The 25,605-nt window shown below is 39.4% G+C and overlaps 1 protein-coding gene across 2 annotated transcripts in view; it reads right to left on the bottom strand.

Annotated features, from left to right (window-relative positions):
- Nucleotides 1-24,680, bottom strand: part of LOC150090917 (transforming growth factor-beta-induced protein ig-h3-like) — a 99,888-nt gene extending 75,208 nt beyond the window's left edge. The window contains exon 1 of one of the 2 annotated variants that reach the window (XM_090380656.1): nt 24,565-24,680. Coding sequence is in view for 1 of the 2 variants with exons in the window: in XM_090380650.1 (XP_090236776.1) it covers nt 24,356-24,480 (125 nt within the window). In the remaining variant the exon portion in view is untranslated. Of the gene's footprint in view, nt 1-24,355; nt 24,539-24,564 lie in introns of those variants that run through there. The other variant, XM_090380650.1, reaches the window with a different exon arrangement.
- Nucleotides 24,681-25,605: the final 925 nt, after the last annotated feature.

The raw sequence follows: 25,605 nt of genomic DNA, 5'->3' as shown, positions 1-25,605 counted from the left end.
TACTTTAGAATTCTTTAAAATACATTCAAAGATTTGAGTGCGATTTCTGAGATAAGCTTAGAACAGTCCTAATTTGAACTACACGTAGTACTTAAGGTCACACCACTGCAGATTAGTCAGTAGTCTTTTGAAAGGCACGGTCCTCTTTGTAGGAACAATGACAGGTGACCTTGCGGGCTATAATCAGACAAAAACAGTAAAGTGACTGACCTTGGTTAACCTGTGAGACAGTAATCCTTACGCTGAAAACTTCCCAGCTTCGTGACTGCCTATAGAAACTGTATGAGATACCTTGTTGAAGAGGAACATAAATTTCGTTTACTATCGCTTGAAAACTATCTTTCGAGTACTTCTTTCTTCAGAGTTGTGAAGAGCAACGCTAGCTGACCCGTAGTGTATCAAAATGTTGGAACAGATTCATCTTGAATCATCAATTCTAGCATACATTTGCAGGAGAACAAACACAACACCACAGTAACCATTCGCGCACGCGTACTGGGAGAGTTGCATGGTTTCCCCTCCTTGGAAGGGATTTTTCATCCAGCAAACAGGCAAACCGATCACAGAATACACGCAGTTTATCGACGTCTCATAGCCTTAGTTTCTTTGGCCTTTAACGCACTTAGTTTCACTCATTCCACAGAAACTGCATTACACAAAAGCATAAGCCATCCTACTAGATGAACCAGTTGGGCAGAGAGAATACATTTGAAAAAGATTATTTATTATCAACAAAGAATAATTCCAGCTTTGGGTTCGCCTTAGAATCTAGCGATTTGATTTGGCTGAGATAAAGGGATTGGGCGGGCCTTTATCAATCTTAGAGATTTTCAACGAAAGAGTCAGTTTCAGGAAGGATTCTGTTAGCTGAGGGCTTCAATTGAGTGCATTTGAGGGAAAATGCATATGCCAACTAAGCTCTGTTGAAATGGAAGTGCTGTTCTGATTTGGAAAATAATTTGAAAAGAAGGGAAGAGATTTTACCCCGATCAGTATTTGTAGAGGAAAAAGGTTAAGATTTCTGCACATTTCAGTCATAGAAATAGCGAAAGGATAATAACACATTTCAGGTTCATCCTAGATTAATATTCTGTGCTCCACTGGGATATGATCCGTTAGATACGAAGAGACAATCGCTCACCAAACCTCTGAGTATAAGTCAAGCAGGAAAGATGTCTATTAATGTATATAAATGAAAAATCTGGTCAGTAAAATGTAGTAAATTCATTTTCAAGATCCATATTTTCTGAGGGATAGAGTTAATTTGTTTAATGAGGACGGAACAGAAGTTTCTAGGCAGTTTTTACTGGTCAAAGTGCATCCAAACATTATTGTGGAATGCAAGCAAACTTCACCATCTGATTGAGTTTTTGTAGTGAAGTGAAAGGGATGACTTGTTTATTTATATTATATTTTTTTATTTGTGAAATGCTTTCTACAAGTAAGCATCGCAGAAATCTCCCTAAATACAGCACACATTCCCAAAGGGGAGGTTGCAAGGAGAATAATGTCACGTGAACGATAATAATATCAAGAGTTACCACATCTAAAAGAGGATTTAAAAAAAATCAAAATCTCGAGTTCATATAATTGAGCTGGTGCTAATATTGCAGTCTCTGAAATGCCTTCTAAAGAATTTCTGTTCTATGCGATTTATTCGAATGGAGGATGTCACACTTAGTTTCTGATTCATTTATAGTGCCTTGTATTAGCCATCAACAATCGCTCAGTCAGTTTACATTAAGTAGCTAAGGCTATCAGGCATCAGTATATATTCTGCAACGGTAGGGATGATGTAAAGTCTGTTTGCAGACGATATTAAGATCCTAACACCCATCCAACCGTCCATGAACAATAGGGCATTGTGTGAGAAGATTAATTATAAGCTTCTGAACTTATTCGTGTACTTAGACAAATTTGGCTTGGCCCTAAATCCGCAGAAGACTGTAATCATGGTGTACTCGCTCAAAAAATCGCCTACGCTCGTACACCCGAAACTTAATGGCAAACCTATCCCAGTTGTTGAGACGCATAGAGATCTGGGAGTAACATTTGATACGAAACTTACGTTCAAGTCTCATATTGACCTGATTGTAAAGAAAATGAACTACTTAAGTTGGGCAACAAAACAGCACCTCTTGCACGTGAAGCAGACTGCAACAACCGCACGATTTAAGAACCACAGTGTATTCGGTCATTTTGTATGGCGCCGAATTGTGGGCGTCAGCTACCCCTACCCACATTAGGAGAATATATGCGAGTGAATTCTGGCTGCTGAAGTGGGCAAACCATAAGCACCATCTCCCTAAACAGTTAAGGACCATGCAGCTCTCTGAACAGCTTAAACTGCAGCGTTTACCAGACATCATTGCCTGGAAACGATTAATAACTATAATCAAAATGATGACTGGCACGATATCATCACCATGCTTCTGGCAGCTTTGCGAGTGGCACATCCCGCCACCTGCATTAAGAGGCACAAAATCCTTGAGAATGAAGACCAACAGACTGAAGATGGCCGACAGGTTTATACCCGCCAGTGCGTTAGAATCAATTCAGTGCCTAACACATATCGGAATTGACCTACTAAGGTTCATAGAAGATCTGAAATATAGGAAACAAACCGCAGTGTGTCTCGCTGAGGCTACTGTTGCCTAGTAGTTGTGTGAATTTCTGTCAAGAACTGTGTGTACGCAATTGAATAATGTATATCTCGCACAAGTTGATCAGTGGATGTGATGTTAAGATGAACTTTTTGTATTACAATTGCTAGGACACTAGACAGAAATGTAGTGAAGAGTAATGTAGTTTAAAAATGTCATCTTTTCGTGTATATTTAACCTTTCTTGTATATTTTACACATTCTTTTATTCACATTTTATGGTAATCCCCTGGCATTTTCTGCCGTGAAGGGAATTTGTCACTTACCAATGTACACCTATATTTTAAATTTGGTAGGACAAATAAAGATTGATTTATTTATCATGTCTTTAACTGTGTGTATTCTTCGGTCAGTTTGCCGATTGCTGGACGGAAAACCTAATTTTCTCGGAGCGGGATAAAACCAGGTAACCCTCGTTTGAGAGCTACAATACTCAGCCACTTTGTGAAAAGGCCCATAAAAATTCCTTGCCTCATTGGCGAAATTCGAACCCAAGTCTTTTTTTCCCGTTATGGGAGGACGGTTACACCCGCCTACACGATTTTTACCTCCGAAACTTAAATGCTATTTTAAAGCACTTTTTATGCGTATATTTCGAAAATTACCATGATAGTTTCACATCACGTCACAGTTATTAAATATAGAGGAAGTTCATTTTTACCAAAATATGCCAATTTCACATAATCTAGCCAGTAATGTATGGCATATTGATTTGTTTTAACAGATAAAAGCTAATTCTCTTAATTTTAGCATTCGATTCAAGCCTCGGTTTTCTTGTGATAAACATAATCAGACTTCTACCTACGGTTCTTAGGTTCAAATTCCGGTGCAACAATTTACAATTTGAAGAGAGCACACTTAGCTTTTTTGGTGAGGATTTTTTTAGGCTGTGCTAAGGATTTCCAAGTATTAACGTGACATGTTCTCATGGTTGTAAATCTATCATCCAAACAAAGATTTCAGTGTTTCGAAAAAGACATGAAATGTTTTCGAAATATTTTGCTACGGAGGACAGTATGTGTTTTTGCAAAACACATTATTGGACTTCTGAAAGAACTAGATGTCGCGCATAAGTCAGATGAATGGCATTTATTTATAGATGCTTCAAAATTAAGTTTAAAAGTAGTTTTGCTTCATAATGGCAACGAATTTCCACCAGTTCCTCTGTTCAATTCAGTTGGATTTAAAGAAAGTCACGAAAGCACGCCTAAGGTTCTACATGCTATAAAATACTAGGATTATGTTTGGTTGGAACGTATGCAGTGATCTTAAGGTTATTCGTTTTCTGGTTGGTTTACAAGGGTGGTTTCATAAAATATTGTTGTTTTTTGTGTTTGTGGGACAGCTGTGCGACAGAACATTATGCTGTGCAACATTAAGACAAGCGGGACGAGTTCATACCAGGACAGGCAAGGTAATGTAAAATATATTCCTTTAGTGCAATCAAACAAGGTTCTTCTTCCACCCATGCACTACTCACTTGGATCAATGAAAAATTTCGTGAAGGGACTAGATAAAGAAGGTAATGGATTTGCATACTTGAGAAGGGTGTTTCCTAATTTAACATATGCCAGACTTAAGGAAGGAATTTTTGTAGAACCCCAAATTAGGAAACTCCTGAAATACGATGTGTTTGAAACCCAGCTAAAGGAGGTTGAATTAGCAGCTTGGCGATCATTTAAGATGGTAATACATGGTTGTTTGGGTAATAGGAAAGAAGAAAACTATGAAATGTTGGTGTCTAATTTACTCGAGTGCTACGAAAACATGGGTTGTCAAATGTCGTTGGAAATTCATTTTCCCCATTCCTATCTGGAATTTTCCCCTGAAAATCTGGGAGATCTGAGTGATAAACAAGGGGAGCGATTTCATCAAGATGTAAAAGCTGTACCAAGATTGCTGGGATCCTGTAATGATGGGGGATTACTGCTGGTTCCTTGTGAGGGAAAGTAAGCAAGAATACAAGAGAAATTCCGTTAGTAGCAAACATTATTAAGGACAACTACAAGTATGCTGATTATATATTATTGAAATATAGCTATTTTGATATGATTTGTGATATTTTTTCGAAGTTAAATGGGTTATAGAGAACGTATAATATTTTTTTTACACTTGTACAGTATTACAAACTTTAATTATACGTATATATCCCTTTAAAAACTTTAGTACATCTTTTAATGTAGACGTGACGGTCTACATCAAACGACGAAATGACCTTCCTTCACGTGTGTATCCAAAAAATTACAACCACAAAAATTTAAGTACGAGATCAATAATTATCTGTTAGCTTCTTATTAGTATCAATATGTATCGTGGATTTAGTAGCTATAAAAAATTGACACTACACTGGTTATTATAATTACACGAGTATTTAATCTTTCCTAAATGGTAATAATTCAATTTATGATCCCGCACTCTACTTATTCTTGGTTTATAGAATTAGAGATAATTAAGAGCTAAAGCAAACAAAAGCTTAATGAAATTTACTCTGACTGGGTTTGCGTTTCTTAGACAGATTAAATTACAAATAAGTACATAGAATGCTACACGGCTCAAGTGCAATTAAACAGATTAAATTACAAATAAGTACATAGAATGCTACACGGCTCAAGTGCAATTAGAAAAATGTCAAGGTAGAAAGAAGGCGGAAATTGACGCCTAACGTTTTCCTGCTTCCACCTCCGTAATATAAAATGCTATCTTCCATTTAGAAGGAAAAAAAAAAACAAGGTAACGTAACGCCCATTTGTCATACAAAAAAAATTCAATGTCTTCTACTAGAGATTGGAATATATACACTAAAGGCGGACGTGGTTGCTATTTGGTAGATGTACTTAAATAAATTTTACTGTAAAATATCATTTTATCATTGAAGATCATGTATGTGCAAGGTTGAATATTTCAGGATATGGTCTATTTTCTGACTGTTCTTTTTAAGTTTTGTAAATCAGTACGTATCCAAAATTCAGCAATATATTCCTCATTTTTTCGGAAAAAATAAACTAGGAAGTGCATAAGCTCATTTAGCAATACCAGCGTGACTAAATTAAACTTCATTAAGGGGACATTTTTATCAAGACAAGAAAGCAGACATTCAAGAACTTAGGAACTTCAATGTCTTTGGGAAAACTTCCTGGAAAATAACTTGGGGGAGTAACCAATTTTATTTTACCACATATCAAAAGAATGTAAACATTGCAGAAAGTAAAGCAAATAGTATTGCTCATGCATCTGTGTTTCCTACATGCTTTATTACTTTCATTGTCAACATTCATTTTGTAGAATTATAAATCGAGCAGGTTTTATTAGTTTATATATGAATTTGTCTGTCACAAACAAAAGGCTTTTCTTGTTTTTATCTTATATTAATTCTAGGAATAGAACGATTAGGTGTGCATACATTCCAAGGTAGTTCGGAGAAGTGCGAGAGTGACTGTAAATGTAAAGATGAAATTATTTTTCTATTTATCCTTTGATTCCCCTCTTTAAATCCCGTGTTCGTTTTGTTTTCCTTTTCTTTCTTAAAATCAATTTTTTAGAACTTTGAGAGAGTATATGAATGTCTCCCCACAACCAGTCAACTGAGCAGCGCCACAAATTAAATATTCTTTTTCTGAATAAGTAGAATGTTATTTCTGTTGAACTAATAGCCATGCACTTATTTTTCTGAAAATTCTAGATAAGTTTAGTTAGTGTCTTGCGGAACATACGATGCTTTATTAAAAGTAATGAACAAGTTGTCAAATAAACACACAGTGCAGGCCAGATGGCTGATATCCATTAGTCGTTACCTCCTAGAAATCTTTGAAGAAGATGATACACCAAGAAGAAGCGCTGTAATCAGAAAGAATTCGATGGGCGGTTCAAGGTCATTCACTCTGCAACGCCCTTCTCTAGCTTACCTTTACGCCAATAAACTGTTGGTGTAAGAACAATAATGCTGATATTGCTAGTCGATAACCTTGAACTGCTTGTTGATTTTCTCTTACCATGCACTGCGTTGGCCATAAACCTTACGCACAAGTCCGCGTGGCTAGCATAATGGTTACTGTTCTTGCACGCACGCCATGTGGAAAAATTTCGAGAGACGGGAGGAATTTTTATGGACTGTTTTCACACCGTAGCTAGTTAGTCCGTCTAGCGTTGCATGGTTTTACCTTCCAGAATCTCTGGATTTTCGTAAAAAAAAAAAAAACAGGCTAATCGACAGAAGGATTCATGCAAATACAAACAAACTGTTAAATTTGGGCCACACAAGAATAAATGTTGTGTGATACATCCTTAAGCTCAACTCATCTGCCCAAATTTTTGCCTGGACGAAAAACTTGTTTCCATGGGAAAAAGAGTAAAAAAAAAAAAAAAAAAACCCTTTCTATCCTCGCCTGAGACCGATTAATTTATTTCTTCATATCATTGACGGGATATGAACCCGGGCATTTCCTACCTGGTGTGAGAAGGACGGTGATTATAACTTAATACAACCACAATATACTAACGCCTCGTGGCCTTAGCCACCATGGAACTTAACACAGTTTTCTACATATAAATCATCTGAAAAAGGTCAACTGCAGTCACCGAATGGTCAGGAACGCTCTTTGAGTGGACCGGGGTTCGAGCCCGTGACTACTAAATACGATTAACAATTTGTATTGGTTGATTTATTGTAAACTCTACTGACCTACATGCCGGTCGTGCCGGAGTATAAACAAGAACGTTTTTACACAACTTCCCTCGACATAAAATCACCTACGGTAATGTATCTTTTCCAGCTTTCGTATTTCTTTTCATGTACTGCGCCTCGGCAGTTAAAAGCTTCTGCATTGCATTTAAACATGTTTACGAAAACTTCAACACTTGATAGGTAGTCAAGAAGTGGGATTTGTGTAGTAGTATTTATGTAGTAGTATTATACTTCATAACTGGGTTGTCACTGTAAAGTGTAAAGTATATTGATGTCTAACGGCACCAGGGATTTCTCCCATCTCCGCGTTGCTTTCATTGTAGGTGTACCAGTTCACTGGGAAGGCCAGAGATTTAAAAGTGTGTGGATTTTGTATATGTGTAATGTTGTGTATCGTTGTTCATCTGGCCGTTTAGCCGCTGGACCCCTACTGAGGCCCAACGTTGTCCACACTTGGCCTCGTGGAGGCAGACCAAGTACACAGAATGAAATTTTACTCTGGCAGGCGCTGCCACCTAGTTTCCTGAGATTTCAGTGGCCAGGGCCAAAAAAAAAAAAAAAAACTCGGTAGGGGTGAGCGCTGGAATTAGAAAAGCCAATTGAGGTGTATGCGATTTAATTTGGACGAAGTTAAGTTTTTGCAGTTTGTGTGGGGTTATACGCTGGCGTATTAGGCAGAGTAGGGGGGGGGGAGACTGAAGGCTGGGGGGAAAAGACAGAAGTATGGGGACGATAGAGAAGACGACCCCAGGATTTTCAGTGAGGCAGGCCCAAGCCCCACCAGGCGAAGAATCAGGGTTGGCAGAGGTGGGAGGAGACAAGACTGTCTCCTCCTCCCCACCAGGGGAAAGGGAGTAAAGGTACCAGGCAAGGGAGCCCGGTACTGATCGCCATCAGGCATTGACAGTTGTGAGCACGTGCGGGTCCAAGCGATCTGAACCGGATCTTCTTTGGTGTTCTTTTTCAATGTGGGAGTCAGATCCCAGTCGCACGGTCATACATGAATCAAGTCCTGTGTCAGGTTGTCTCTGGTTCAGACGTAGGTCTTCCTGGTTGTCAGTTCTCTCGTGAACAAGGCTAAATGATGGTCATGTTCGTGGGTTATTTGGTACAGTTTTCTTGTGTATTCCGGTTTTCTCTAGTCCTGGTTTTGGGATTCATCATCAGCTTCTGGGTGCTGTGCATGGTGGTTTGCTATAAGTGCTCGCCTTCTAGCAAAGAGTTTCTGTGCAAAAATGGTAAGGGCTTTGTATTCTTGTTCCGAGTCGAGAAGATGCTGTTCCATGTTCTGCGGGAAGTAGGTGATAGCAGTGGTGAGCCTGCATCGCAGGTCCTCATACTGGTCGCAGTCATACATGAGATGTTGCCATGTCTCCTCGTGGCCACAGAGGCAACGGGGATCCTCAGTGATTCGGAAGCTAGATAGTTTTGCATTAAATGGCCCGTGCCCTGTGAGCAGAAAGGTGACGTGGAGCCCTGGTTGAAACCAACTCGGGAGTTTTGGAAAGACTCTGTTAACGCTAGGGAGGAACTTCTTGGTGATTTCACCTTTAGTGGATTCTGTCCACCGATCCTGCCATTCCTGTCGGAGGTTCTGGAGTGCGTGCGTGCTGACTGTGGAGACAGCTCGTGTGATTGTCAGAATTATTGACCGCTGGATGCTGTCCAAGGTTCTTCTATTTACCACTGTGGTTACCTTTTTGTACCAAACTGGTGAAGCATATGTGATGACCGGGATGAAGGTAGATTTGTAGTAGAGGGACAGGGTCCGCTTGTTTAGCCCCCAGTCCCTCCTGGTCACTCTTGCAACCAATGCAGAATATTTCCGTATCTTTTGTTTAATGTACTTTAGATGGGGCTGAAAAGACAGATTTTTGTCAATGATGATTCCGAGATATTTGATTTCTGTAGCAAGTTTAATTGTGGTGCCTTGGATTTTCACTTGCTGGGTTGTCACTATTGCAACACAAGGGTACCTGCCTGCCCACCCACCGAAGAGAAGCCAACAAGCTTTGAAACGATGCCGTCTGGGTGGTGGCATCCGCCGAGAATAAATAACAATAGTCTTCTCCACTGGTGAACTGTTATTTATTCGAGGTAGTACAATACCATGGCAACTTGTTGTGAAGGTATTCCCAATATGGGATATAACCAAAACGATGCCAATGTAATTAATTAATTTAATTAATTAATTCAACTACTTTGGTAGATAGCTACGTTAAAATGATGCATTTGCACTAACCTATATGGTAATAGTATCTCTTAAATCTGTTCACCTCTCGGAGGACGTATGGGAAATGTGTTAACAGTCCAGGGGTGGCAAACATTTTCTGCAGTGTGCCACGTGTTATGTTGGGAATGCATCTTGTGTCACCTAGGGGCGAATTCAGAAGCGACCGAAATCAATAATCCCCCTCCCCCAACTGATCCTAGCCTGGTGCCACCAAATGTTTTTGCTAACTACGTAAAGGTATTTTATGCTAAGTACTTGTAATAAAAACTTGCAATTTTATGCTAAGCACTTGTAATAAAAAAAAAAAGAACAATGTTATGTTTATAAGATAATTTAACATAACATAAATTTAACGAATAAATGTTCATGGCAGAATCGATATCATGAGTTCACTAACCACCTTACTTAAATGAGATGAATTAACGCTAAAAGCCTGTAAGTAAGAACAACTAAGTTTCCGTCACGTTCAAACCCGAGTAATAATTTCTGCAAATAAAAGTGAATTTAGACTGTATATGTTTTTTGCTTCATTTCTTTTTTTTTTTTTTTTTTTTTTTCAATCGGTTCTTCCAAGTTTTTTTTATTATTTTATTTATTTTTTTTTTTTTTTCGCGTCAGGAGGCGCGCCACTAACGAGAGCTGCGTGTGCCATTGGTTACCATCTCATTCTTGGTGTAGCATGTTATCAGAATCAGACTAATGGCAATATGTATTGTTTACTAAGCTCTATCATTAATATATAAGGAAGTATATGTCCCGATTGTGTACTATGGAGCCTCCATCTGGTGTGAAAAGGCAATCCTGGGAAGGAACAAGCGCAAGCTTCATTCCATTCAAAGATTTATGTTATTATCGGTTACCAGGGCGTGCTGTACTGTCAGCACCCCTGCATTACAAGTCGTTGCAGGATACTTACCTCTCTATTTGGAAGTTGTCAAGAGGGGTCTCTTCCAGCGCCTGAAGAAGGGAATCCCAACGCAACTGTTAAACCTGCAATTGAACCATGCAAATAACCCTAAGAAGGAAAGAAGAAAAATTGCAGACCACCTACAAAACCTCTGGCAAGAAACATGGGACACAACGCCTAAAGGAGCAATCACCAAAAGGTTTATTCCCTCAATTAGTCGGACTTCCCCAAAGCCTCCTCCCTGGTACTCGCCTGGATCGCAAGTCACTTTCACTTTCCTGCTTACAGGTCATGGACCGTTCCAGCAAAAACTAACAGCCATGGGAATAGAAAATAACCCATATTGCCACTGTGGTGAAGAGGAGTCCTGGGAACACCTTATGTACGAGTGTCTCACTTACGACAACGCCAGCCTTCAATTTCTCACAGAGATTCAAGGAAACCCCCGCAATCAGGAGTCAACTTTACTTCAAGAAGAGGCCACATACCTACCCTTAACACGCTACGCCCAGGCTGTTTTCAATTGTAGAAGAGAAAGACTTGCGGAACTAGGGCAGAACAGAATAACGTGCCACCCTTACGATCCCCTACTGGGATAGGATAATGCAATTTACCCTGGGTGCAGGATACTCACAGGAGCACCTGCTCCTATAATTTTCAGCTCCCTTCTCCATCCTCTTCCTTAGAGTGGACTGCTTTCCCTCTTTGGTCCACTCCAAATACTGTTCCCCACATTTGACCTCTTTTTCTTCTCTTACTCCCCCCATATGCTCTCTTATCTTTTTTTTTTTTTTTTTTTACAGCCTCAACTTTTTTTTTCACTCTTCATTTTTATTTTATTTTATTTTTTTTTTACAGCCTCAACTTTTTTTTTTCATTCTTCATTTTTTTTATAATTTTTTTATTATTTTCATTATTAATTTTATTTTTTATTATTATTTTTTTATGGCTTCTGTCAGGAAGCTCAGGCAACCCTGGCAGAGGCAGCCAGAGTATAATGAGCAGCCTGGTTCACCTCCCAGTGGTTGTGGCGGGCAACGTGGAGTCCCAGTAGGGGCCCCGCGGCCAAGCAGCCAGACATAACAACAGAACAAAGCACAATACTACATTAACTAGACATTACACTTTTTTTTTTCTGGCTGTGCAGTAGTTCTGCATTTCATCACAGAGTACATATGGTGCAGATGTGGGAAACCACCAGTGGCGCCTGAACCTAAATACTATGCCACTACTACTATGTATTGTTTACTAATGAATCCAGAATTGCTCTCCAGGGTGATTCAAAACTTATATTAATCTTAGAGCTAGAAAATGGTATTCGATATGATCATTTAAAGAATCAACTGCGATAAGGTAGAAGGACGGTAGTTTTCTTATTTGGGCAGTTCTCTCTTTGGATGGACATACCCAGTTGAATGTACTTTCACTTCCACGTGGATAAAGACTGCGTGTAGTTATAAATATCATATCCCATATCCGTATGCCAGACATCTGCAGGGACAGTTTCAGCTTACAGGATGATAGTGCTCAAGGATGATTTGCTCCTTGAAGATGAATAGATATTTAATTACATTTATTTTGTGTAATTTGATTATTTTCAGTTTTTCATTGAAAATAATCAAATATAATCAAATCAAATAATCATCCACCATAGGTTTTTTTAAGGAGCCAATGTAGGTTTTTTTATATTCTCATCACAATTTTGTTATTTTATATTTTTAATAAATAAATTCTCCGTTTCATTTTTTAATTGTACCATTTTTCATTTTTTAACTGTACAGACTACAATATGCAAAAAAAAAGCCTAGTAAACATGGGTCCTTAAGTGAATCGTTTTCGAGATATTGCACATTTCTAGTTGGGATCCACCACTGACTTGTTTGTTTAGGTTAGGTTATGCCCATTCTCTCCCTTTCCCCTCTCTCAGTGCTCTGAGACGTAGCAGGCATACTAGTACTTGTCAAAGGATAGTCAACATGGAAAGATGTTACAGCAACGAAGCGTATGCGGATATGCACTTCATGTATGCTAAGGCCAGCGGCAGTGCACTCGAGGCTGCACGTTTGTACCAAGAAGCATTTCCCCACCGAAGGCAGCCCAACAGGCGCACATTCATCAGGGCACATCAACGCCTTAGAGAACATGGGCGCTTCGCACATGGAGTACGATCGGGTAGGTCCAGAAGCATAACACCTGATGTTGAGGAAAGAGTGTTAGAAAGAATATTATTATTTTGTTGTTTCTCTTATATTATTTCTCCCTGATTGGGGGATTCCACTCCGTGACGGGTCTGCTACCAAGTACACAGGGTGGTTATAATGTTTGGTGTTACTGTTAGTCGAGGAAATCTCTGACTGCGTACAGGTCTGGAGGCCTCATTTTAGGAAGAATGTAGATTTACTTGAGCGTGTACAGAGAAGGGCAACAAGATTGGTGAGGGGGAATGAAGGGATCCTCTTACCAAGAGAGGCTTAAGTTCTGCAAATTGCAGTGGCTGGAGACTAGGCACCTGCGCGGTGATCTGATTGAGGTATATAAAGCCTTGAATGGGTTGAGCACGCTGAATTCGGATGGGATCCTTCCACTTGTTCAGATTACGAACCTAAGGGGGCATAAATTCAAATTAAGAAAAGACAGATGTAGAATAGATGTGCGGAAATTTGCCTTTAGCCAGCGGGTGGTTAATTGCTGGAACAAACTTCCATCTGTCGTTGTGGAAGTTGATAGGTTGAATAAATTTAAGGAGGAACTGGACAGGCATTTGGAGGGAATGGTGTGATTTTTTTTTTTTGGCTGATGCTGCATAAGCTCATACATTTGCTTTCTTGCATCACATGCCACTACTACTACTACTACTATCCTACAGGTGTTCAGGATCGCGACTTTCTGGAGTTCCTTGTAGCTGTTCTCTGGGAGACCTATTGCTCATAGGCTGCTATGGTGCCAGAGACTCTTTGGCACCATACCGGTGGTTGACACGATGATCGGGATGGTCGTTACTTCTTGCATATGCCACATCTCCTTCACCTCACGTCTCAGGTTCGTGTACTTCCCAATTTTTTCTTCATGTGCTTTCTGGACATTGCTAGCGTTGGGCACCCCTATGTCAATCAGGTAGGTAGCCTTTTCCATCTTGCCCACAAGGGTTATGTCCGGTCTGTTGTGCGGGATAGTCTTATCCGTTATTATGGCGCAGTCCCAGTACAGCTTGTGGGTTCCGGTCTCTAGTACTGCCTAGAGTTCGTACTTGTAGTATGGTACACTTTCTTTGGTCAACTGGTATTTCCTCGCTAGCTTCTGGTGTATTATCCTGGCTACCTGGTCGTGTTTATGAGTGTACTCAATGTATTATTATTATATTAGGGTCTCCCGTAAATGATTGCATATACCCGTTTATGTGTTATGTCTGTAAATTGCGTGTGTTCTATGGTCGATTTGCCTGTTTTGCTGGACGAAAAACCTTGTGGGGCTAAAAAAAACCTTGCTGTCTACGCCTGAGACCGACTAATTCAGCCACGGAGTGAAAAAAAGCCACGGAGTGAAGCCCATTAGAGTTCCTCGCGTCATAGACGGGATTCGAACCCGGACCTTTTCCACTCGGTGTGGATATGTTAGAAAGAATAGAACAAAATCCAGGAATTTCGACAAGGAGGGTTGCTCTGCAAGAGCGTGTACTGAGTCATAGCAGTGTGTGGGGAATTTTACATCGCCAATTACTGTACCCCTACCATATCGATACAGCGTGTACAAGGTCTCAGCAATACAGACTACCCTCCCAGAGTGAACTTCTGCCAGTGGATGCAACAACAGTGTGTCGTGAACCCTCAATTTTTAAACAACATTTTGTTCACTGACGAAGTTGGGTTTACTCGTGATGGTATTTTTAATTTTCATAACTGTCACACGTTTGGTCCGTCAAAATCCTAATGCAGTTCGCGAGTCACGACGTCAACAATGTTTCTCATTGAATGTCTCGGTAGGACTACTAGGAGACCGTCTAATTTTTTTTTTTAATTTTTATTAATAACAAGATACACAACAGGTAACTATTAACAGTGTATCTGAGATCCGAACAATAAACATAATAACAATAATATGAAATCCAACAGCAAGATAAACATTGATATAGATTCAAACATTAAAATCATATGTACAAAAGAGGATTGCATTAAGTTAAGTTACCGGTAAAACAAGTAATAATTAATCAGTTAGAGAGTAGAAAAATAATAAAACACATAATACTAATAAACTATAATAATTAGATCAGAGTTAGTCACTTTGCAGTTTAAGAGAAGAGGCAAACTTGTGGATGGAGTTCATCAGTGATTGGAAGTTGTCAAAGAAGTCAACGAGAGAGTCATTTGCTGATTTGCTGATTCTGTACAGTGGACTGAACTTCATAAAGTCCGTGCTGGCAGAGTCAAGGCGAAACGGTGTAAGGTTCCTGACTTGTCTACAAGGAGCATTGAAATTGATTTTGCTAAGGATATCAGATGCTTCATAAGTTCCAGTGATTACTTTGGCTAGAAGGGTGATGTCAACAGTAACTCTTCTGGTGCACAGAGGCCTCAGATGAAAGTAATCACACAGCGATTCATCATACACTGAGTGATAGAATAGAGGATTGCGGTACGTAAGGTAACGGACAAAAATTTTTTGGACTGCTTCAATTTTGTTAGTTAAAGTCTTTGTGTGAGGATTCCAGATGGGTGAGCTGAATTCAAGGATTGGCAGAACAATAGTTTTATAAAGGATAACCGCATATTTGTAGTTTTTGAACTTGTATGTGTTCCGTTTGATGAATCCCAGTGTTTTGATGCTTTTCTGGTGATTTTAAGGACATGAGCATCGACCAAGTTAACGACTTGGGGATTCTCTTCTCCAGCACTGCTGGAGAAGAGAATCCCCAAGTCGTTAACTTGGTCACACCTTTCGATGATCACAGAGTAAATACTGTACTCCGTATTTATTAGTTTTGGAGATTTGCCGGATGAGAAAAACTGGACCACACTTTCTGCCAAGCAGGCTAACAGGAGAGCTGTACCTTCAGTTCTTGCAGAATGTTCTTCCAGATCCCCCTTGATGATGATAATGTTCTATTTCAGCAACGCCAGAACACGTGGTTTATGCATGATGCTGCACCGGCACATTTTGCTCCAGTTGTGACTCGGTATCTAACTAGAAGGTATGGTCAATGGTGGATTGGTAGAGGTGGGCCTGTAATGTGGCCTCCCAGATCACCAGACTTATATCCTGTGGATTTTTGTATCTGGGGTCATGTAAAAAGCTTGGTGTCACTTCTGACATTAACACATGTGAGGAATTGCAGCGTCGGGTTGAAGGAGCCTAGCCTTTCAGCCAACGAGAAATGACCCAGGAATGCCTGAGAGGATTCGCAACCCAATGCAGAGAAGACTACAAAGCTGCGTACGGATGCAAGGACAGAGTTTTGAACACCTTTTGTAACATCCTGTAACATCTGTAAAATTCTGTGCTGTTGAAACCAAAAAATGAAGTTGCAAATGTATTATCTTATGTTTAATAAAACCACCAAAGAATTCACAGCTTTTTGCTAAACTAGTGCTCCCATAGACAGTGGCGGATCTTAACAGAAAATGTGCATTATATCGAAAACGATTCATTTGCGGTACGATGTTCACTGGGACTTTTTTGCTTATTTTAGTTTGTACTTTTCACCTTTAAATTATTGACCATCATTTTTTAAACACTCTGTATATGTTTTTTTGCTCTTTTATTATCATTTCTATATGCTCATACATATCACTTCTTTCATTGTAGTCGTAGGGTGCTTTCTGTCTGTCAAGGGGGCAGCCCCTGTCCATAAACATTTTTTATGTTTTTCTATTTTCATTTTCACTTTCTTCTATTTCCCTTTATGCAGTAATTTGTTAAAAAATGTAAATAGAGGGGATCCGTTCAAATGGTATCTTTGTTATAACATAATTGTAAATGTAGGGGAACCCCCCTATATTTACAGCTATATAAATTCAGCAACAGCAAGCGTTTAGGAGTTTTTTTTTTTTATAAATACAGTATGTTGTAACAGTTTCAATACGCTTAGGGCATCTTTGCTGTGTCGTTTGGGTGCTTCACTGCATCTCGTTTTAGGTGGTCCTGCATGTCCGCGAAATTTTACGGTTGCACTTTTTGCATTTGAAAATTTTGATATAATGTGGTAATCTTAGGCTTTAAATTTGAACTTATATATATGTTTGTTGCCAACTAATTGGCCCGGTTTTATTTAGGGGGCCGAATATAGATTGTTGTTTCCAGGCGCAATTTCTTTGTATTTTTTCGGACCAATCGGTAGCTAACAATGAAGGATTCGATTACCCTTTAGTATTTTGAAACAGAGAAAAAACATTTTGAACATAAGATACTTGATGTAGGGACACGTTTCATTTATATAAGGCCGAAAACGATCCGTCACATACTGTTCCTCGTCGGATGATTATGTGGTCATTTATGTACTTATCTGGTTATTTTAAACCGTGATAACTACATTTCATTTTATTGGTTAAGAAGGTTGTTTTTTTTTTTTTTTTTTTTTTGATATCATCATCATCATCAGCCATTTTCAATCCACTGCAGGATGAAGGCCTCTCCAGCAACTTTCCAGTTCTTTCTGTTTTGAGCACTGGCCATCCATTTACTATGGATGGCCAGTGCTCAAATTGAAACTCAAGATGAAACTCATGAATTTCATCTATCCATCTCCGCCTTTGTCTTCCAGGTTTTCTTCTAGCTCCTCTTGGGTACCATTCTGTTATTTTCTTAGTCCATCTGTCATCATGTCTTCGAGCTATGTGTCCTGCCCAAGACCATTTTAGTTCTTTAGTTTTGATAATAATGTTCTTTACATGAGTTTGCTGCCTAATCCATGTGTTTCTCTTCTTATCTAACAGTCTGATTCCCAATATAATTCGTTCCATTCTTCGCTGTGTAGTTCTCGGCTTCTCTTCCATTCTTTTGGTGAGTGCCCAAGTTTCACTTCCATAAATAACTCATGGTAGGGAGTATACATTGATTCATTATTTTACGTTTCCGACAAACTGGGATATTGCTCTTCAGTATGTGACTATATTTATTGAATGCTATCCATCCAAAATTTATTCTTCTCTTGACTTCGAGCCATTTATCATTATTACAGCTAATAACTTGTCCCAGATAAGTATATGACTCCACCTTTTCAATTACTGCTCCTTCAATCATTATTTCCCTTTCCGTGGCATACTTGTTCACCATTACTTTTGTTTTAGCCATATTCATCTTTAGTCCAAAATCCTTACTAACTGTGCATAATTGATTAAGATTTTCCTCTAATTCTTTGGGATCGTGGCTTATGACCACAATGTCATCTGCAAATCGTAAATGGTTTAGGTACTCTCCGTTCACATTGACTCCTTTCTGCGACCAGTCTAATCTTCTGAAAGCTTCCTCAAGGGCAGCAGTAAACAGCTTCGGAGATATTGTGTCTCCTTGTCGAACTCCTTTCTCGATTTTAAATTTCCTACTGTCTTTGTCTAGTCTAACAAAGGAGGTAGCACTCTCATATATTTTCTTCAAAATCATAATATATGGGGTATCTATGCCTTGTCATTCCAGTGCCCGAAACATTGCCTTATGCTGTATGGAGTCAAATGCCTTTTCATAATCTACAAATGCGAGGCATAATGGTGTTTTATATTCATTTGCTTTCTCCATTAGCTGTGATATTACGTGAAGGTGATCCATAGTTGAGAATCCTGTCCTAAAGCCAGCTTGCTCTTTCGGTTGATTCTATCAAGTATTCTTTCTAATCTGTTAGTAATGACCCTTGTGAACAACTTGTAGATGTGGGATAACAATCTAATTGGTCTATAATTTCCAATTTCTGATTTATCTCCTTTCTTATGCAGCAAAACTATGATTGCATTATTCCACTGCTTAGGCGTCACACCTTTTCTAATGCACTTTGCGAAGAGCCTTGCCAGTTTTTGTGTTATGTCTCTTCCTCCCAATTTTAACAACTCTACAGTAACTTCATCTTCCCCCGGGGCTTTCTGATTCTTCATTTTCTTCAATGCATGTTCTACCTCATCAGGAAGAATATCGGGTATGTCGTATGTGTTGCTACTTTGCAATCCCATCTTCCCCACTGCTGGCATCATTCCCCTGCTCCTTGTATAATTATCTATAGTAGGCTTCTGCTATTTGAATTATGCCTTCTCGGCTGTTTATAAGTACACCATCGCTATTCTTCAGTTTCAGTATCATTTGTCTTTCTGTATTACTGCTTATGGCTGCTGATTTAAATCCTTTATTTTCCCTTAATGCTTGTTCTACTTTTCTCGTGTTAAATCTTCTTATGTCCTCTCTGACTCTCTTTCTAATGGCTTGGCATAACTCAATATACTCAATTTTCTCTCTGTCAGTGTTTTTTTTGCTCTTCATTTGTCGTCTTCGGTTCATCATGACAAGTGTTTCTTGACTAATTGTTTCTTTTTTGGATTTCTGTTTCCCTATCGGTTTCTTGGGCTTTATCACTTTCAGAAAGTTGTAATATTCCTCGTCGATATCTTGGTCCTGAGCAGTCTGCAGAAGCTCAAACTTGTTCTTAAGTTCTAGTACATACTGCTCTTTCTCCTCCTCTGTTATCTCAAAGACCTTTGTATTATTTACTCGAGTCAGTTTTTTCCTTTCCTTTCCTACGTCTATATCAAGTGTACATCTTACCATTCTGTGATCACTTCCAACATTTACCTTATTCATCTACCTTTTAACATTTACCTTTTTGGATATAAGATATATTAACTATAAAATAGGTTCTGAAACTTCTGTTGTTGTTTAGTAATTCAAGAATACCCCAAAATAGACTTAAAATTTACTCATGAGCTCTCCAGCACTTGGTCACTTCGAAATTTTCTTATACAGCCCATCAACCGTGCATATAAAAAAAAAAGTGTGGGGGGGGATGGTTGTCCATCCCTAGTTTGTTATTGAAAATAACTTAGTTGCCTAACATTGAGGTTCGAAACAAAATTGGTAACTTACTTTCTTCCATTCACACCGACGCGGTGTTGAAAGGCGTCTGCTGAAAACAAAGGGGGGGGGGGAAAGAAAAAGGACAAAATGTCATGCTTGAATTACACCTTTGTCGGAGACCAGGCGGGTAAGAAGGCGTTAACCAGTTTCATCCGCTACTATTTTGTGCCAACACACCCTTAGGCCAGGAGATCAGAAAAGAACTCGAAGAGAAACTCTTCACGTTCAACGAAGGCGTAACACTGTCAGTAAAACCGTCGGCTTCCGTTTGGTGTCTGGGGAGTTGTGGGCGTTGAGCGGTATTTTCAAGTGATGGAGAAATGTTAGGAAATTTAGGCACATACTTGAACATTTCGATTCGGTTATCGAACTAACCAAACATTTGTAATTTTCATTACTGAGTGCTGAAAGAGTCCAGACAATCGCTAGCTATTTTTGTAATTACGTACTCTGTTTAATAAGTTTGCTAGCCGAACCTGTGATAAAAATTTTGTTTCTTTTTTGAAGCAGTAATTTGGCTGGGAACCATAGGCGCCAGAGCGTGTGAATTAATTGAGGTGGTGGGCGATTTTTTATGATTCGGTAAATCGTAAAAGCTATGATGTTGACCTTGTACCACAACTGTTCCGCCACATGAGTCGCAAAGTGTGAACGTAGACTAAGGAACGTAGTCCACATGAATAAATATACGTAGTATGTCATGACCCTTATTTGTTGCTATTTTTAGAATATTACCGCTAAATGTGTACAAAAAACTGAAAATAACTTACGCTTGTTAAGTGTTGTTATTTGGTTTTTAGGAGCATTAGCAACTAAGGCCATATTGCTCCGGGATATGCGGTGGTCATTCCCTGACCTTTCCGCATCCTCCGTATTTGGTGGTGACTGGCTCGAACCCCGGTCTAATCAAGAAGCGTGTGTTACGCACTGCTGCTCCTTCCCACCTGGCTACGGAGGCGCCCTTGTTAAGTGTAAAGTGTATTGATGTCTAACGGCACCAGGGGTTTCCCCCATCTCCGCATTGCTTTCATTGTAGGTGTACCAGTTCACTAGGAAGGCCAGAGATTTAAAAGTGTGTGGATTTTGTTTATGTGTAGTGTTGTGTATCGTTGTTCATCTGGCCGTTTAGCCGCTGGACCCCTACTGGGGTCCAACGTTGCCCACACTTGGCCTCGGGGAGGCAGACCAGGTACACAAAATGAAATTTTACTCTGGCAGGCCCTGCTACCTAGTTTCCTGAGATTTCAGTGACTAGGGCCTATAAAAAAAAAAAAAAAAAAAATTCGGTAAGGGTGAGCGCTGGAATTAGAAAAGCCAGTTGAGGTTTATGCGGTTTAGTTTGGACGAAGTTAAGTTTCTGCAGTTTGTGTGGGGTTATACGCTGGCGTATTTGGCAGAGTAGCAGGGGGTAGACTGAAGGCTGGGGAAAAAGACAGAAGTATGGGGACAATAGAGAAGGCGACCCCAGGATACTTACGCTTGATAGTGCCGTGAAGAATTAAATGTTTGTCACCTTGTGTCCGCTCCTCAACGTGGGCACCTGTACGTGGTGAGGGGACCTCCCAGTGACGCTGCTTGTCCTCCAGACTAGCATCATTGGGATCCAACGCCCACAGCCTAGGTTCTAGGGCTAACACAATAGGAATCCGGCGTGTTTGCCGTGCACTGCGATCCGTGGAAATCCGGAAAGGGGCCCAGCTTCAACACACCACTTTGGCCTCTGCTTCAACAAAACAGGTGGTCCTGAATGGCGCTGCCAAGCTAAACCGTCTAGTGGGTTCACCTGCAATGGTCAACCGTGTCATGCCCCTACCCTCATGGTCCAATGGATAGAATTCAGGCAGGCGGCGATGCGGGTATGATGTCTAGATGGCCATGGCGTCCCCACTCCCAAATGCATTTATTGCTTGGCGCCTCCGTAGTCAGGTGGGAAGGAGCATCAGCGCGTAGCACACGCTTCTTGATTAGACCGGGGTTCGAGCCCGTCACCACGAAATACGGAGGATGCGGAAATGTCGGGGAATGACCACCGCATATCCCGGAGCAATATGGCCCTAGTTGCTAATGCTCCTAAAAACCAAATAACTAACTAACTAACTATTTATTGCTTGCCGGGTAGTGGGGCACCCTATTTGGGCTCCGTGGTGGGTGGGGATCCCGGACACTGTACCAAGACAAAATCTCCATGAATCCTGATAGAGTAATTAAATTGTCTGTAATCTTTATGATTTTGGCCGGTTGTTTTTCCTGAACAGTTCTGGTGATATACTTTTTCCATATGGCGGGTATGTAGGCCGAATACAGAAGTCTGTTGATGGTTTGGAGGAGAATATTGGTGAAAAAGGGGATGCAAATTTTGAGAATGAATATTGAGAATCATTTAGGCCCTTCAGTTATGTTTATATCTAGATATATACAGGGTTGTTAAAATTAAAGTATCCCTATGTAGAGGGCTCGTACTGAAGCGAAATTTGGACAACAGGTACAATAAAGAATGCGCTCGCCATTTATTGGAAAAAAAATTAGTTACAAAATTTGTCACTATATGGGCTGTGGCAATACAAATCACTTGAACAGCGCTACAATTGTTCGTGTCCTCCATTTTGGTCAACAATGGTTTCCATTCGAAGAACAGCATTTTCTACAGCAGAACGTAACATGTCAACTGGAATAGCCAGCACATGACGTCTAATGCTGCCCTTCAGATCTGCCAGTGTTCGATATCCTTCCCGATACACCTGGTTCTTCAAAAAAAACCCCACAACCTAACCTTATCGTCCACTAGTCCACCCACATGGGCAATCCCAAATAGGAGCTAAAGGAGATACGGTTTCCTTTTGCTGCTATATGATCAAAGCTTAATGATTCCCCAGAACACTGCTTTAGTCCTCTCCTTTAAAAAGATTGCAGTGAATCTCGTATACGAAAAAAAGCAGGGATTATAAAATGTTGGTATACAAATATAAACCCGCGTTATCCTAAATCCACGGTTGGCAAACCAGCAGTTGAAGAGGGATTCGTATATTTACAATATACAGTATATCGAAAATGAACAATTTTCATGAAATATAGCAAAGTTATATAGATTTTTCCCCCTCGGTTATTGGCTGGGATAGATTAAAATGTTTGTCCCAATTTGCATTCACACGCTGGCATCACACCACACTCATATATGACGTGCGTACTGGTTGTTTAACATATGATATGCGACGTTACTTCCTTGGTCGTCGCTTTATTAACATCTGTTTCAGGTGTCTCAGAGTTCTTCTCTGTCCCGACTTTGTGATTTAAAAATATGAAAATCCTATCGCTATAAGAATATCAAACTTCTTCCCATCTCAACAAGAATCGAACCCAGGACTTTTCCACATGGTGTGGAGGGAAACCGATCGTTGTTAGCCTGCTATGCTAGCTGTGAGATCATAAGGAGGTTCCTCGGAATCCTTATTAAAAGAAAAGATTCTGTCACAGCAAAAAAGTTTGAGAATCAGTGCTTTAGGTGAAATAAATATGCAGCATCCATTGCTTCCCTCCTGCAAAAATGGCATCCTCATAACGTTTAGTGTTCTTTAAAAAAATTAATCAGTTAATTTTGAAAAAAAAATTTTTTTTTAATTTTGTTAAGTAATTCTCAGACAGTTATAGGTTATGTACAGACAGACAGTCACAATTTCACCAATTTTGACAGGTATTTATTTATATTAAAGGAAGGGTACTATGTTATAAAGGCCTCCGTAGCCGAGTGGGCGGGAGTGCAGTAGCACACGCTGTTTGAGTAGACCGGGGTTCAAGCCCCTGACTGCTGAATACGGTTGATCTGCCAACCCGCACTGGACCAGCGTGGCAGATTATGGTCCATTTCCCTCAGCATGAATTGTTGAGGAGGCGTACATCCTGCAGTGGGTTGATAATAGCTGCACTTTACTTTACTATGTTATAAACAATCATAGTAATAAGTAGGAGACCTCTGGACATTTTCTTCTACCATGAAATTATGACATAACTCTATTGATTTTTTTACTGCAGTATATACTGTGCTTTTTTGTTAATTATACGTTCCCTTTAAAGTTGTGAAAGCGTGTTTTGAATTCTGCTCGTTCATAAACGTAGTGCTTGATTATGCGAAAATTTTATAATCTAGTTAAGATAATTTATAAAAATATAACACGAGAGGGGAATTTGTCCTTCATATTATGATGCAGAAACTAATATTTCAAGGAAGTTCAATGGGCATAATTTCTTTAATTTGATTTTCATGGCTTATCCATGATAAATAGGTGTATGGAAGCCAAAATTGAAGTTCACTCTCCGCCTTCACATTGCAAAATGGATGTTGTTTTATTAAATGTTAAATTATATTTGGGAGTACCTAAGGCTGGAGGAAGGTAGCTGGTACGAGTCCCTTGTTTAACTTTTGGGAATTATCCGAAGTCAGTGTAATATATCCTTACATACTCGTACTGTGCATGCTTAATTAATAGATAAAAGGCATAATTATTTGCATCAGCGTTTTCTGTTTCTTCCCCTCCCCCTTTTTCTCCATCCATTTACTACTTGTTGCCACTTTCCTTTCGCACAACATGCGCTGATTAGACTATAAATATCAAATGTGCGGGGGAAACTAATTCAAGAAATTGAAATAAGCTAAGAGGAATAAAGAGAAACTGTTATATGTATAAGACGCGGTATTACGGAGTGGCGGTTTAAATTTTTTTTTGAAAATCCCTCATGTATCTTTGGATGTTATCTCTCGTATGATTTAAAAAAAAAAAAAGAAAAGATTAATGGCGAATTTAATACAAATAAAGAAACGGCTTATCACCTTACCCTTGCTTCTGGGCCATTTTCACGTGCCACCAAGGAATTCGGCTACCTTCGGCCAAGTTCAAGTAGACACTTAGAAAAATTATTAACGCGGCAGCATAAGACGAACCTCGATTTTTACTTTCCATCGTATGACTGGATTTAAACAAATTTCTGATATTCTAAAAAAAAAAAAAAAATTAAAAATCTACACGAAGGCAAGAAATGCTTACTTTTATTACCAACTGCGCTTATCTACATAACATCTCTAACATTAACCTGGCCTTACGAACAGTTTCTTTAGTGGTTTGATCTAACCGCCGCCACCACGTTTTATCACCTTAAGCTTCAAAACAAGAACTGGGCTAATCAGACAATCTGACAGCATTGTCCCCTTCTTGGCAGAAGTGGGCAGGGTTTATTGAATGACATCACATATGACGTAACCTGTGAAAATGTTAGCTGGTGACGGTTGTAGTTAAATTTACTAATAGAATTTCCGGTACTCTCTCTCTCTCTCTCTTTCAAAAAAATGAAAAAGAAATAGTATGTTGTTATGCATTCAGTCCCGGACTTGAATGACTTGAAACAGATGTGCTCTAAGTTCACACAATTAGAACGAAGACAAACAGCACCATTTTATTGTAAGAATAAAAAAAAACCCTGAAAATTGCATATAATAATCATCAACAAGGAAGGAATAAAACCATCTATAAAAGAAAGATCGGATAACTAAAAAAAAAAAAATGATCTTTTATTTACTCATCGTAGGTTTTCCCAATTTATAATTTCCTGTATACTCATATACACTGGTGTTCAAAAGTTGAATTACAACAATAAAATCTGAGATATCAAGAAAAATAGGTATTTGATGGAATTCTATAATCTTTTCTGGTACAGAGCTGTTATAAGATTCATTTAAACATGATATCATGGCTAATCCAAAATTGAGAGCTCAGTAGCACATAAATCATTCTGGAACAGCCTAAAAATCCTCACAGTGAGCTTTCAAACAGTTGATAAGACTGATAATAAGGCTTTATGTTAACAAGTACCGCTCCTCACAATAGCAGATCTTGGTGTACTGAGAAAATGGGTTCTTAACTCATGTTGATCTTTAAGGCGCCGATTGGGGCATGCCAGCCAAAATCTATTGACCACTAAATCTGAAGAATACCTTCACTTTAAAGGAGTTCGTATTAGCTTATATTATAAGATGATTATCATCCATGAAAATAAATTCAGGATCTATGGCACCTTTGAAAGCTTCATAG

This window comes from Mastigoproctus giganteus, chromosome 1, assembly GCF_048544385.1.
Source record: "Mastigoproctus giganteus isolate SK-2022 chromosome 1, ASM4854438v1, whole genome shotgun sequence".
Taxonomy (NCBI): Eukaryota; Metazoa; Arthropoda; class Arachnida; order Uropygi; family Thelyphonidae; genus Mastigoproctus; species Mastigoproctus giganteus.
This window is presented reverse-complemented; position numbering and strand designations above follow the sequence as displayed.